Source organism: Bombus vancouverensis, chromosome 7 (genome assembly GCF_051014615.1).
Source record: "Bombus vancouverensis nearcticus chromosome 7, iyBomVanc1_principal, whole genome shotgun sequence".
Classification (NCBI taxonomy): domain Eukaryota; kingdom Metazoa; phylum Arthropoda; class Insecta; order Hymenoptera; family Apidae; genus Bombus; species Bombus vancouverensis.
This window is the reverse complement of record NC_134917.1, coordinates 18,682,191-18,698,352: the sequence shown is the minus strand read 5'-3', so window position 1 is coordinate 18,698,352 and position 16,162 is coordinate 18,682,191. Positions and strand designations below refer to the sequence as shown.

Genomic DNA, 16,162 nt, shown 5'->3' with positions numbered 1-16,162 from the left:
TTTCATTCGTTTGCCGCTGTACCACTGTGTTTACTACGGATATACCGCGCGTTCTTTTAATCCTAATAATCGTAGTAAATTACTCGTATAGTTGCAGAAGGTTCGATGGAATACGATTAATTCCTTCGTTCTGCATGTACGTACGTGGTTGGAAAAGTTCGATGTTCCAGGCACATTCTGCACACGAAGAAATACAGCACACAAGCGCACGTAGCCACGTACAGTTTCAGATACCGAACTCACACGTAGACGCGGGTTCGTCACACGTGCCACTTTGGCAGGCCAAGGAGGTGCGGTATATAGCCGAGCCAGAAACGATCCTCGAGATTGCTCGTTCTCGAGGAGCCGCGAGGGGACCGGAATTTCCATTACCCTAAAACATCGAGTGTCTCCGTGGTTTTCACGGCAGCTGGCGTCGCCGACGGTGGCGAGAGGATCCTCAAGGAGGAACGGCCTGCTTGCACCGTGATCGAAACGAACCCGGGCGTTTCGCGAGCAAACGGAGCACCGCCTCGGGAGAGAAGAACGAAGACGAGAACGAGGTGTAGGAGAAAGAGGACGTCTGTCCTCTCTGCCACCTCTCCTTTCGCGCACCTTTCACGCGAGACGCCCCGTGTTTTTCGACCTGTCTCCCCCTTGGATTCCGTTTGTTATCTCTTCTCTGAGCTGTTTTTTTTTCTTTTTGCAGCTTGTTTGAGCTCAAAGCAGTCGGACTCTTGGAATTTATTTTCGCAGTTACCGTTTATTCTCATTTTTACCGCCTGTTGTTTCGTCTTTTTCATTTCTTTCTTTCTTTCTTTCCTCCTTTCCTTCCTTCCTTCTTTCTTCCTTTCTTTCTCTAGGGTGGAATTCAGTTCGTTCAGGTTGAAAGTAGTTCGTTGAATCGTAAGTCGAGATCGAGGAATAAGCTAATTGGCCGCAAGAAAAATGAAGAACGGAGATTCTAAATGGTTTTCAAGATAGGGTTCGTTACGATTTTCGTTGTGGCGTTACGCTTTTCTTACCGATACGTAACGATGGTTTAGCGAAGAATTCAAAGAAACGGTCCGATTTCCTCGCAAATGGAAGTAAACCGGTTTAGAGATACAGGTAAAGTGAAATTCTCTATGAGGTTTTCGTCATTAAACTACGTTTTAATTCGTATTCCGAATATCGCGCAGTATGCTTTACGATGTTAAAAGGAAATCAACGTTTGCTGCATGAACTTGTAGCCGAAAGCGTAACGCATAGCTGAAAGTCCTTGTCGAAAATGAACAGTGACGGTGCGGCAAGTAAGAGGAGTTTCCAAGTAATGGCAAACAGAATTTATACCCACTCGTGGATTCCGAGAGGTTAACCGTTGATTCGAAGGAGAGCTTTAGCTCGATCCCACCAAACTGGTAATAGCTAATAGACTCTTGACGAAGGTAATTGCGTTAATCGATTAAAGATAATTAATTAAAGAAATTTTCTACCGTACGCGTTTGCGTATGAGAAAAATAATCCGTTCAAGGTTTCTGAGAAACGCTACAACCAATGGATCTTAAAGAAATTTGAAGGAACTTGGTGATTGCGATAGAGGAAGATAGAGGAGTACGTAACGAAAGAACAATTCTGTTATTTACATATACTCGTAAGTACATTTCTTTAAACGTGGCAACAATCTCTTTCCAGGCGTTTTCCCCTATATCGCAAGATCTTCAAACTTTTACCTTTGCTTTTAACTTTTACTTGTGTTGCATAGTGCATCGCTTTAACAAAGTCTTATTTAACAAAGTCAACGAACGATTTATCGAGGAAAATTTGCAAGATCGATGAGAAACGTTGCTTAACCTTTGCATAGATATTTGAAATGTTCGTTGCAGCCAAATGCTTAATTTCCACGTAAAATAACGATATTATAAAACGAGATTAGCACTTACCTATTCGGATCAGGAGCAAATGATTCGACGTGGTCACGCGTGCTGGCTAGGAAGAGTTTCGATCGATCTACGAATGTCTACAATTAGGGCACAAAAACGACATGAAATTATGTAAATCGATAAACTAGATCCGACAAATATAAAATAAATAAAAGATAAGATTAATAAAAAAAAAGTGGACGAAATTGTTGTTCATATCCGTAGCACGTCAAATCATCGTGATGCGGAACGCAAACGTAAATTAATACAAGTAAAATACGAGTAACGTGACTCATAAAACGAAGACAACGGGGAAAGATCGCGCGTATCAAGAATTTTAGTCAAAGTACCAACCATGCTTACGTTTTAAATGCTTTAAGTATTTATTTAAACAAATCCCAACATTCCAAACATTGATAATCGTGTACGTGTGCGTGTGTATGCACGCGTACACGCGTACGCGTAACTATACCTGCATGTCTTCTTTCGATTCTGTATGTAAATGACGCTGAAGACATCGGTGTTTCGCGCGTTAATTCATCGAGAATCCCGGATCCCTTTCTGGAAACTTTCTGAAAATTCAGAGGTACGTTTCAACGAACATCGACCATCGTTCGAAAGGATCGTCGAAGAAGAAACGCGCGAACAAATGATCGAAATCGAGGATCCGTCGATTCATCGACCAAAGGTTTTTCAAAGACAGGACATTCCAACTTCTTTCTCTCTGCTTCTCGCAAGCACACACACGCACACGCACGACCACGCAAAATTTGTTTCGCAATTTTCCTTCGTTTCTTTCGTTCAAAATTCAAACCACGTCGAGGCTCGAAAAGTCGTTCCGATGAGATCGACAATTTTTCCCGGGCGCAAAGATACACGAAATTTTTCACGGCGGCGGGCGTTGTTCGCCTAAACTAAATTAGTAGTTAGATTTTACTTACGGCTGGCCCCACACGCGGTCTCCTTTTTTCCCTTTTCTTCCAGCTTTTTTCTTTTTTCTTTTTTCGCTCTTTCGTTACGTTCCAAACTCGCACGAAAGCTCGCAACGACTCGTTTCTCCTTCGTTATCGCGATCCGACTGCCTCTTGTTTCCGGTATCGATCGTTAGCTTCGCGTTTCTCGATCGCAGTTGCCTCTATCCCCGATACAAAAAAAAAAAAAAGTAAAAAGAAAAAAAAGAAACAAAAGTAAAACGGATAATGAAAAATGTTTCTTAGAGGGATATTAGGAAAAAGGTGTAATAGAAAATTTGCCGGAGGTAGGTGCGTTGATAGAACGACGAATCGAGAGGAAGGAGCTAGTGGTTTGAGTTTAGGTTGAGTTGGTTAGAGGTGGCGGTGTTTGATTTGAATTTTCCGTTTGCGTTTTTCGGGAAATGCTTTAAAAAGTAAGAATAACTTTCAAACAACCGTGAAGAAGGAAACGAAATAATTAAAAAGTTGCTTATCGTAACGGAAGGAAAACTAACCTCGGTTGTTTTAATTTCTATTTCGCCTCGCGAAAACGATCAAAGTCTAATTTTAGCTGAAAATTTTTTAATATCATAAACTTTAACTGTAATCGAAACAATTTGCTTATAACAAGTAGGATATTCAAATTTGTTAAACGTAATTGTAGATATTCTAGGAAAGACGCATTTCATCCCTTTCGTAATGTTAAAGTCTCATTGTGTGGCTACTTTCGCGTCTGACTATCGTTGTCTGTTACTACTACTTGATATCGAATAGAAACTTTCGCGTCGGGTATCTTAACTTACACATTTCTCCGCTCAAAGAGCTAAATGCCATATCGTGCATTACCATTTAATCTCTCGATCGTTACAATTCTTAAACGCTGTAAATACTTTGACACGAAACGTTTAATTTAAAATGAATAGATTTCGCGTAAATCAGGTGCTGAACGTTTTTGTTATCAACTTGACAAACGGCTAACCTCGTTCCACTATTCGGCGAAACTTAATCAAGGCTAATTTGTCGGAGGGAACGAGGAACAGCGAGGAACGTCGCTCGTAAACACCAGCATTTGTCAACGCTTGAAAGAGAACGCGACATTCTCAAAATTAACGATCGGCAGCTTCATCGACGATGAAAGTCCTTACGGTTTGCGTCTATATCAACGTCAACCGATATAATTTATTTCGAGAAGAATATTCATACCGTTTATACAGAATAAATTAAACGTTCGATAATACCAGCCAAGTTTATCGCGAGATACGTTTCCTTATCAAATAAATAGTCGGATGTCGGAAAACAGGGCAACTATTCGCGTATCTTCGAACGTAGTAAGAATCATTTTGTAACAGCAATTTTCTTATAAAGAAAAATACATCAAACGCATAGTTGGATCGTACGTTCGAAATTAAGTTACAAACGAATATACTTGAAACGCATGTACGTACATACTAGGAGATGAGAAAATAAATATGGAACGAGGCAGAAAGCAAAATTTCATCCAAACAATCCGAAATTCGACGGGAACCGTCCCTGTCGGCACGCTCCAAGGAGAAACGAAAACATACGCTCAGGATGAATCCACTTTCTTCTTCCAACGTTCCAATCATATTCCCTGGCATCGAATATAATATACAATTTATATTTCCTACTTCACCAACTGTTATTCGTTTCATTCTCATCCTCTGTCACTCTGATACTCGCACTACGATTTTTCCTCTTGTCTCTCACTCTCTCGCTCTCGCTCTCTCTCTCTCTCTCTCACTCTCGCTCCCTCTCTCTCTCTCTCTCTCTCACTCGCTCTATCTATCTATCTATCTATCTGTCTATCTCTCTCCTTTTCTCGCTCCCTTTTACACGTATGTAACTAAGAACACTCGCGATTACACTGACGAGAACTTCGGATTCATCAATTCGTTAGCTAGCAGGCTCCTTTCGTGGCGAACCTGCAGAGTTTCGCTTGATCAGGTCCATTTCCTCCCGTACGACTTCCTGCTCTCGACCGAAAAAGAAAACGAGATCCGGAAAGCCGAGGTCAGACCTTCCAATTCCTCGAATAATTCCACTTAGTGCTCCGACAAATCCGGATGAAGGAAGCCCGAGGTATCCTGCTGGACTCCCTCGGCGCGCGCCTTGTCTTTTGGGTTCCTGAGATTATATCAATCCCCTCGTTTCACAGTGTCGAGCGTCGCGACGACTCTCGGCGACGGTTCAACTTCTGCTCGACGCCGACTCTGTCGATATCCATCCGTCGTTCCTCGTTTTTTTTCTATCCAACTTCTCTCTGATTCTTCGCCGTCCACCTTGTATAGCTTTCGAAGGAGGAAGACAAAGAGTCGATGCTTTTTGTGCGAGATCTTTAAAAAAATCCTGCGTCTCCTTTCTCCTTCTGTTTTCCTGCCTGAAGGAAGGATATCGTAAAACTTGACGACTTCTCGATATCGCTCGTGCTCGAACAAACTCGGTCAAGCAAATCGAGCACCGTTTAAATTTAAATTCGATGGATCTATGATAAATTTGAACGTACGAAATATATTCACGCGGTCAACAACCAATAAAATCGTTGCCAAAAATTCTCTCCAGTGGCGGACGCTGCGTTGTCCTCCGTTGTTGTTTATCCGTCGTTATCGCTTGTCCGTTCCGTTGCTTCCTCCTTTTCTCCGCTTTTCGTCGAGTTGTGAGAAATATTGGAAAATATCTGCCCGTCGAATCTCGTAGGAACGTGGGTTGCCTGATTCGACTTTGACGTTGCTTCCCGTCGCGTCTATTATATCGCTTCGAGTATCGAATTCTTTTAAGGCCATCGATTTGTGCTTTTATTTGTTGTCTTACGTGTCTTCGTTAATCCGTTTATCGATTCTTCGAAGATAGATGCTGAACTGGCGTCGATCTTCGGCTACGAATATTCTCTCGAGCGCGACGTAAAACCGTAAACGCCGACTTTCCCTTTCGAAACCACGCGCTTGAAACTGCCAATCCTCTTGCAACCTGTGTTTCCTTCGTACACGCACGATGTCTCTCGAACGTCGTAGGCCTATGCAGAATCTCAAATTCTTAAGCGCGACGAAACTCCCGACAGAGCCGAATATGCAACGTCTGCAAGTTATGGCGCGTTGCAACAACGGACTTTGGCTTGGAACGCTCGAAACGCTGAATTTCTTCTTGGTCGAAGCTGTTGGTCGACTACCGCCAGCAGTAGCGACGATCGAGGATCGCTCGACGGGTTTACTACGAATGGTCGGAATGGGCCGGTGAACGAGTTTTCGGCAAAAGGAGATTGCAAGAAGGTACTCTCCTCATACGGAAATTTCTTGGATCTGAACACGTTTCTTGGCGCTACCGGGTGTGCCAGGTTGCCTGAGGATTCCTGGACAGGACAGGCTGACGTTGGGTGCTGGAGCTTTCGGAGGCGGTGGAGGTTCTGGAAGATTCTCGTCGTCGTTATCGTCGCTGCCGCTATCCCCGTCGTCGTCGCCGTCGTCGTCGTCGTCATCGTCGTCGTCGTCGTCGTCGTCGTCGTCCATCCTGGCAGTGGTCGCGTCTACGCAAGGCGATGGAGTGCGCGTCCTCTGGACGCACGGATTTCTACTGTACAACGGTGGTTCTAACACTCTCTTGCCTCCGCCTGGAGGCGGAGAACATTGGAACTCCTGCAACTGTAATTCCAACTCCTGCGCCAGTTTCGCTTTATGCGGTGGCGGACTGGAAGACGGCGAGTCCATCAGATTCAAGGAAGATAGCCTCTGTTTTCCCGAGGACACCTCGATACCGGAACACCCTGCTTCCAATAGCTCCTCCTTCTTCTTATCTCCAAAGCCCGAAGATAAACCTCCGGCCGCGTTCGAAGCGTTCCTGTCCCTCTGATGATAGATGCCGGCGAAAATGAGAATGTTCAGTAGCAAGAGAAACACGCCGACGGCTATGGTGACTGTGAGGGCTGTGGTGTAGCTTTGATAATGACTGGAGGCCAGCTTTCTAAGAAGATTGTTAGGCGCTGGGCCCAGGTTCGGATGCTGCAAAGTTCTCGAGGTAGTCGCCACGGTGGTCGCGACCGTAGCGTTCGGCGTACACTCGGTGGTCGATATCGCGCTCGAGATCGAGGATGGCTCGGTGGGTGACGGTACCGGGAGCGGAGGCGCTGGCAACGGCAGCGCTTCGGTCTGCTGGCGCACCGCACCTTCGTACAGGCTAGGGCTGTCGACCAGATGATGGTGACGCATGCTGATTTCGTACCCGGGTCTATGGAGTTGCGGCAACAGATTCAACCACAGAGACATCTTGTGGCCCCTGTAATGCGACCGCATTTCCGTGCTACGACCGGCCTCTAGGTACAGCTGATTTATCGAATCGTACGAATCCCAAAACGGCGGGCTGGTCGGAAGCCCGTCGGATCCCGATGTCAACGGGCTGACGCCGTTCGGGTCCCTGAAACATCACGCGTGCGCCAACACACGCGTCTCGATCAAACGGTCTCTGCTATAGATACGGATCGTGCTCCGAACCTTGATCGGTTCGAGGAGCGGCTATCTCGCTACTATTCAAAATCCCGGGATTACGGGGTACGTTCGTCTTGTTACAGAGGACATTTAACACGGATAAAAGCGATTACAGATTCCGCGTTTCTTTTTTCTTTCGGATCTGCGTGCTATTATATGTCCAAGCAAAGAACAAAAAAAGAAAAAAAAATAAAAAAAAAGAAGAAGAAACCCACCGAGTTGTCGCGTTCTTGCTTACGAGAGAATGAAAGAATCAACGAAACGATGTTCGCAAGTAGGAAAATATAGACTCCACCGAGCTGAGATTCGAGGAGATGCGTGCGTGGTGACGCAAAATCGTTGAATCGAATCGTGCAAATTTTTCTAATTACGGAATACTTAAACGATAATGACACTTTAAGCATAGAAGAGCGTAGATTTCTATATCATCGAAGTTGTTGGCCAATTTTTTTTTTTTTTTGCTCGTTTGATTTTCGTGTTATACTCTTTGTGCGTTCAACGATAGATCTAAACACATTTTCTCGAGTTTCTTTCAAACGTTACTTAATCTTAAACGTTATATGTACGTCTTTCCCTCAGATGTAAATTTTATTTGGAAAAAATACACGAAATCGTTAAATCGTTGAAAATACGTTAGTCGTTTAAAGTTAAAGAATCTGTAAAATCAAAGTTGCCTGCGTTTCCATCATTTCGCTCGTCAATTTTCAAGTAAAATTGATTTTTCTACTGCTCGAAACTAATTTTCGCGAGAAATTATCTGATATTAACTCAATGTAATCATCTTATACCGTCTGATTAGAGAGTCAGGGACATGTCATATCGATATCGAATTACACAACGCGCTCTAATTCAACGATTATATTATTAGTCCAACTCTAACTCGAGGAACGCGTAACTTTAGCTAATTGTATTCGGTTCAGGAAACGCGGCAGCACGTAACAAGAAACTAGCCTCGCGTCATCGTAATTGCAAGTTTGGAACTTGCAGCTGACTACGTTGCCATTTGCTTCGTTATCAGAATTCCTGGCGGTCCTGCCTCGGTTCCCCATAGTCGTCGTCGCCGTTTTCACGAACACGTTCAACTTCCTCCGCTTTAAATCGCCGAAATTAAGAAGAACGATCGACTCTCGTCCGTCGGTTTCGATCGTTTCAGCCCGGAAGCAGATCGGAAAACTGAGCGCGTTGGTAATTCGAAAAGTTGTGCCGAACGTGTTGATTAAAGTTTCGCGATCGGAGCCGCCGCGATCGTGTTAATTAAGACGTTGATATTTTGATAGCGACATCGATGGGAGTATCGTGTATGCGCGTTGCGATATCGAGACGGTTCTAATTTCTTTCAAAGTTGCAGCAAGTGGGAAGAAAGCGTTGTTTCGGGTGAAAACGAAAAGTTTGCAAGCAGAAAGTTTCCCTTCGGCTTTACTTGTCTTCTGCTGCGTAGAAATAATCGTAAGGAGTTCCTATCATCTTTTGCCATAGAATTCACCGTGCGATCGACCGTGATCGTGGATCACGAGTTTCGAGCTGTTAAACTACGAAGAAAAACAATAACGAGATTTCGTTACGAGAACAAGGAAAGAATTGCAAAGGAGATAAGAAGTAAGATTTTACTTGCATTTTTAACCGAAATCTCAGCTACCATGGACGCGAAAAAGGAAAAAGTTTCCGATTCTGCAATTTTAAACGCGACAGAAATTTCAGTCGAACTTCGAATGGTTCGCGCTGATGCTCGAGCTGGGTAAAATTGTATTTGCATGAAAATTGCGTTGCGCACTGGTCCGAAGACCGCGATCGTCTCGTCTGTTAGACCAATTAAATGCGATATTCATGACTTGCGAGCATAAAAATTAGATTCCACGGTAAGACAGAAAAATGGATCGACTCGAACTTCGTTTCCACGTCAAGCATCGTTGCGATAAAGTGAAAAACACCGACTAAAGCATATCGGACGACGAAGCTCTGCAATTCCAAATCAAATCGCAACTGTTATCCGTAAGCTTTATCGAAGCAATTTTCTTTAACGATAATAGCACCGTTTTACGAAGCTTTCGGGACTGTTTTCTCAACGCCGTCTTTCATCGCCGTCCTGGATGCGCTGCTAATTTTACGATTGCTCTTAAAGAATCTTACTTTTTAGTCGATCGTTCAGGAAATAAAAAGAGAAAGGCAAGCTTTCGGGGAAAACGTGCGTTTGATTAATTAAAAAATTGTCCGGAGCTCTTGAAGAAATATAATTTTAGTTCATTAAATACCTCAGCCCTTCTTATTCGAGCGCTGTAGCAATCGAAAATTAAAAAATAATTTCTTAAAATTAAAATATTTACTTTAATCTCGTACAAAGGCACGCGATTAAGCACGTCGAAGTAACAATTTCCCAACGTCGTATTAGCAAATTTTTAATCTATTATCAAGTCTTGATTAAATTCTTCTTAAATACGCGATGGAATATTGAAAAATACTTGACGTGGAAACCAGGTCAACGGACGTTGAACAGATCGCGCGATATCACGCTGAAAACGACCAAGTATCAGCTACCTTTCCGACGAATCCAGTCGTCAAAAGGAAACAGAGTGTCGACTGGAAGTTGCCGTGTCCGGGAACAGAGTACGATCGCGTCTGCACGACCGTGCGAGTAAAGTGCAAAGCCGAGGACCAACTTGGCAAACGGGCAACAAAGACGGAAAGACTCACCCGCGTCTTACGAAGTTGGCCAAGTAGTGGACCAGCAGTTTGGACAGGTTCTCATCGGCCAAAGTGTAGTTGGCTTGGGCGAAGAGAACGGACACCACCTCTCCGCGGAGAAGAGGTATCCCCAAAAGATAGGGCACCTCCTCGCCCCTCTGACTTGGTCGGTCGCCGAGCTGAAAATGCAAAAAGTAACCACGTCCTCCGGACGCCGAGTGCAGCAATGCGAGCCTTAGGAGAGGAGCAGCGACCTGACCGTCGCCGAGCAGGGACAGGAGGCCCTCGCAGATCGCTGACGGACTCTGCTCGCCTCTCTCCCAGTCCGTGTACTCGTTACGGAGGGTCGAATAGATCTCGTGAAGGTGGTAACGATAGGTGTTTCGCACGTAAGTGCGTAAAATACGATCCCTCCTGGTCTCGTTCAAACCGTTCTGCAATCATATCGGATGGATGGTTGATGGAGAGTTTTCTTTTCGAGGGACACTCGTAAAACTTTCGCATCGGCCGATCGTAAAGCTTTATCGTACGCTTGGCTTTTTTCGGAGTCGAGGTATATCGCGATATGGCCGAGGATGGACGAGGTATGCGCCTTTCTCATTGCTTTACTCCTGCTTTCGTACGTGAAAAATGCTTTATCGAAATTTATCCTACAAGTTACTAGTATCGTTTCTAGAAAAGTATCATTACGCAGACTGTAATTAACACGGTATCAACCGATCGATGTTTCCTATTGTTCAGATTTTCCTTTCTTAATCGTTCTTTCGATAGCTGTTAGGCGACTTTAATCGAGCTTGATCCAAACGCTTCGAGAAAATCACAAAACGCCTTAATTGACTGTAGTAACAATGTAAAACCACGCGTGAACACATATCTCTGTGTGCGTGCGTGTTTATGTTTGTGTCTGGGAGGGGGGGGGGCGGAAGCTGCGAGCACGTCACTCGACATGACGTACAGTCATTTGACAGCCGAGGCGCTGTGAGGCTCTTATCCCTGAGGGAAAAACCAGAGTCTAGAAGTATCAGCCTAAACCTAATACGAAATAATTGGCGTTTCGGGGCGTGCCTTTTGTTACCGCGGCGTCTGCGAGCCTTAGCATCAAGCCTCGTGATGATCAGATTAGTCGCGCGAAAAGACAGGGACACGGTACAATATTTTTATATATTTTTATACGTATTAAGCGAATTTTCAAAATGACAAACGCTGCGACTGGTACAGAGTCTGTGCTTAGACTTTACACGTAAACGAACGATCGAAACGGCACCGTGAAACATTCGATCGTTATGAAATTGTCAAGGAGCCGCGGAAGTACGCTTTAGCGAACTATCCATCGACCGTAACCGTCGGATCGTCGATAATATTCGACGCGAATCGCTGGCCGCATTTCGCGACAATACGCGTTCGCTAATTAATAATTTATCGAGTTCGTGTCAATTATCGGTGCATGCCGGCTGCACGTAAACCCGTTCGCGTCTCGTCAAACCCGTTATCACGATTAAAAATAATTGAACATAGATCCCACAGCCTGACCAAATTCGACGCGCAAATTAAGAAAGAAATACGTAGAATGATACGTCTAGTCTAACAAAATTACAGTCATTTTTCCACCAGAATGCATATAGCGAACGTGACACTTGTCGATAATTAGGAAAATCATTTTAAAATCTTCTAAAGGCGATTATAAAAGCAGTTTTTGTACGGAGCGATATTACGATAATTCTATTAAAATACAATTTTAAAGGACGTGTTAAATAATAACGACATCGTTTAACGTGGATCGATCTTGAAAATTACGCGTAACATGGAACGATATCGTCGACAATTTCCTCCAAAAAATTATTCAAACACTTCCATTCGAGTTGTCCGTTGCAATCGCGTTGGATGACCATAATCTCAGCTCAAGAAACCTCAAACACCTCAGGATAGGACGTATCGACCACGATTTCCGACCGAGCTGGTCAAAGCGAATAAGCTGTAACGAACAGACTCGGAGGCTTCGTTCGTGTTGAATAAGTAAATGCCACGCACGCGTTCGATCGACCCACTTACGCTTCCGACTTACCTGTAGATCGTCGTCGGTGAGGTTTATCCAAGCTTCCTCGGACGTCAATCCCAACAGGAGATCTCGATCGCCGAAATTAGCAAACTCGGTGCCTGGTCCAGGTATCAGAGGCATCAGTCCCGAGGAGGAGGCAGTCGGTTGGAAATTCTTGACATCGGGAACAGGAGAAAGACCATATTGAACGTAGCCGTGGTGTCGCGACAAGTCGATCTCGAGGCGAACTCTCTGTGCAATTAAGTCGACGCCCGCGAAAGGCAAGTTGCGGGCAACTATCGATTTTCGGGTCGACTTCCGATTGCCGGGAGTCGTTGTGTAACTGCAGTTACGCCGTATACTTTACGGCTTTTAATTAAAAGTTGGCCGACCGGCGATCTTGCCTAGCGATACACTCTCTATCGATTTTCGAAAAGGAAAGGAAATACAGAAAAGAGGAGAAAGGAAAGTAAGAAAGAAAACGGAAAGAAGAAGCGAGCAACACGGAAGCGGTCGATCAACGGCAGGGGCGGCGACGCGACGCGAGGTTAGAACTTAATACCCTGTTCTTCCATCGCTCGACATCTGTCAGTCGGTTGTCGGTTCAATTAGCAAACTCATCGCTTACACGTCGCCTCGTCCGTTATTTCGCGCGGCCAAAATGTCTAACGCCGCGATTGCGAGCCTGCGCTTTCATCGTCGAGCGTCTGTCCCGCTTCGTCGGTACGCTTGGTTAAGAGGATTCCTCGTTTTCATTCAGACAGGATTCTAGATAATTTGGCTTTCGATCTGTACGTGACCGAGTTTGATTCGACCGATGACCAGCGTTCCAAAAGCGTGCTTCAAACGTGGAAGAATATTTGAAGATAAGAATCGGAAGGATTTGTAAGTTTAAGGAACGTGTTCGAACGCATCCGAATATTTCGATCAAAGTTGAAACGTTCTGAAAGCGAATAAAAGAAACTTCGGATAACGATACGTGGTACTATCGCGACATCGGATACCGACAACGATAATACGGGACATGGATTATCCGAGCAACGTAACATAGCAGGGATAAGTGCAGGATGAGTAAGAACGAGGGAAGAAACATCGTATCGGGTCATCGGTAGATCGGAAATATCGTAATAGATTATTTGGTAAGTGACGCGGTTTCTCGGAGAGCTTAGTTCGAAATAACGAAACTCGTTGCGATACGTAGCGGTCGTATAAAGGAAAAGTTTTACGAACGTCTGGTAGAGATACCTGATTGATCGGTGGAGGCATGACCGCCCCATCGACGAAAGGAGCAAATCCGGAAGTGAATCTCGGGGTATCCCACTGCACGGCCAGAAGCTCTTCCAAACTCCGCAAACGAAGGCACGGTGCGATATCGTCAGCCTCCACGTCACCAGAGCATTCGGTCTGATTGGCGACGTGACGTTTCGCCGTTAACGGATCACGCTGTATAGCCCAGGGTGACAAGGCAGAACCGCCGAGTAAAACTACTCTCTCGACCAGCTCTGCGATATAAAAGACGTCAAACCGCGTAATACGACGCTACGGTGATTTCTCGAGAAATAGGGAAATGGAAATTTGTTTGATTTGTAACTTGGCCTGTAACGAATCTACGCACGAATAGAAATTTCCTATTATATCTAACCGTAGAATTTGATTTCGGTAAAATCAACGTTTCGTATACGCGTAACCACGAAGTTGACTCGATCGACGAATCTCGCGTGTCCTTTCCGATACGCTATTCAAACAGTTTACCTAGCGTATATGTACGCTTTGACCGGAGTTGCTAAAAACGAATCACCTATCGTTTAATAATCGCGCATCGATATAGACGTCGTTTCTCTTTATTCTCCTTGCAAACGTTATACGCATAGTAGATTTTATTTAATCTTCTCGTGCTTCGTCCTATCTCCAGCTAGAAAACTGAAACGCGTAACAAAGAAACGACTTTCGTTTACGGATAAATAAACGATAAACGAGTACATTTGAGAAAGTAAAGTTCTTCGAATCGAACGAATCGAGGTTGCGCGCACGATCGTTCGGTCGTTGAGTCGACTCGTCGTTTCGACCAAGAGCGCCGCGTGCCGGGGCATTAGGGGCGAGTCCGCGAAGCCCCGATGGAGCCGAGGGACGGTAAAACGTATCGCGGAAGGGCATTAAAAGGAGGACGCGAGGTAGGTTCGTTAGCGCGGAATGGAGGTGCAATCTAGAAACGCGTCCAGGTTCACCACCGCCCTTGGCGACTCTGCTACCCTTATTCTCTGTCTGCACTCGAGGAAGCTTGTTAAGGTCTCTAGTGGCCGTCGACAACGAAGACGGCCGTGTCACCGTTGCCGTTGTCGTCGTCCCCGAGGAATATCCCCTCGACTATGCTCTTCCCGCGCGAGTATCCTGACACCTCTGACTTTACCGGCGCGCGACGAAACACGAAACGGTACGCTAGAGGAATCGAGGTGAATGGCGGCGAACTAGAATCGGAATGGTTTCCGCGAAACGAGCGATGGCTGCGTCGAGTGCGATATCTGATTTCGGAACGATGCTCGCTTCCTACGTACCGTACTATCTGCATAGAACAGATGGCAATTTGCTCCATACGCGTAGTATACGTACGTAGACGGAGCAAGCCAGAAATCAATATCGGTTGTAGCAAATATCAGTAAGTAGTAAGCAAATATTTCGACCGAAAGAAGAATATCAACGTTCTTTCTATCGATTAACTCCCATCCGTCTGCTATTTGCTCTTATCCTCTTGCGTCTCGGTCATCGCGTACCTGCAAACAGTTGACACACGCACAACGGACATTCTTACCGCATGAGTGCATCTCGTCGTCGGTGTACGCGTGTGCATTCTTCCAATTAACTCTCCATCGTTGTTAACAATCCATTCGGTTCGCAAAAAATTCGTATCGTTCCCTCGTTAATGCAAACGCAACATTGGATCGTACAAATCCGAACGCGGTCGAACGGTCGAATTAAAGATACGCGGCATTTGTATTAAAGTAATTCCTAGAGAATTACGAATTTACGAATCAAAGGATACTATTACCTCTTGCCATGGGTGAGACGGCTAAAAAGTTGGCGAGCGCGGCTCCTGTACCGTGGCCAAAGAGCGTCAATCGATCGGGGTCGCCGCCGAAAGCGCCGAGATTCTCGTGTAACCAGTGAAGGCCTGCCACTAGATCCATCAATCCGTAATTTCCTTGCGCGCTCCCTTTCGGACCTGTTTTAAGGAAGCCTGCAAGAAAGAAAGAAAAATTCTCTGATCGAACACCTTTAAACACTTTTCGATATCGTTAAAAGCGGAAACAGATATTTACGTGCTCGAGCTGTGAAACGCTCTGTACACTGTCGCGTTACAAACGGACGATAAACGAACACGAACCTTCGTCAAACGTAAAACGTAACGATTTCGTACGACCTTCTAATTTACTGTGACTTTTAGAATTATTCAAGATGCGTTTGTAACGTAATAAGGTGTAGCTTGATCCTACTCGGAAAATTACTTTAGGAAACTACTGGTAATTTCGAATATAGTTTTGTTGCTTCGCGGCATTGCTGAAAATTTCGCGAACACCAGACGGTTGACGTTTCAACTGGAGTTAGAGCACGCCGGAGGAACGGATGAATCGTGGGTTCTCTGTATGCTTCTTGGTCGCGCAGCCGGCGTCGTTTTACGAGAGACTTGAAAGATAAACTCGCGCGCTTCCTTATCAACGCCATTGCTCTGGAAATTGCCACAATGCGATCGTTAAAGTTCCTTGACTTGTCCGATCGTCCCTTCTTCTCGTCGGATACGATGTTTTCGTATATGGAAGCACGAAACGATCTAAGACAAGCTGTCGCCGATAACGTTGAATCTTTAACTCTGTTGTAGTGATTCGAGGGTTTATCGAACGAATTATGTTGTCGTTTCGTTGACTCAGCACTACGAGCGAATCCGTAAATTTCGTTGATCCGTTATTCCACTTTTCCGTAGATCGGTAGCTTGTTTATTCGAGAATTTACTCAGGATTTTACGTATCGTTGCGTTTCTATTTCCGTAATCATTCGCAAGGACTACAAATATCTTCGTAGCATCTGATATACGTATATACTAGGCGAGTGCGGTAATTGGGCCGCGCTCTA

At 45.0% G+C, this 16,162-nt stretch overlaps 1 protein-coding gene across 1 annotated transcript in view; it reads right to left on the bottom strand.

The window, feature by feature from the left end:
* Positions 1-2,202: 2,202 nt before the first annotated feature.
* The window catches only part of LOC117157835 (neuroligin-1), a 48,781-nt gene continuing 34,821 nt past the window's right edge, over positions 2,203-16,162 (bottom strand). The window contains exons 3-7 of the mRNA XM_033336122.2: positions 15,084-15,272; positions 13,286-13,542; positions 12,068-12,214; positions 10,015-10,439; positions 2,203-7,255 (exon numbers count right to left, since the gene is read on the bottom strand). Of these exons, the coding sequence (XP_033192013.1) occupies positions 6,127-7,255; positions 10,015-10,439; positions 12,068-12,214; positions 13,286-13,542; positions 15,084-15,272 (2,147 nt within the window). The 3' untranslated portion in view covers positions 2,203-6,126. The remainder of the gene's footprint in view (positions 7,256-10,014; positions 10,440-12,067; positions 12,215-13,285; positions 13,543-15,083; positions 15,273-16,162) is intronic.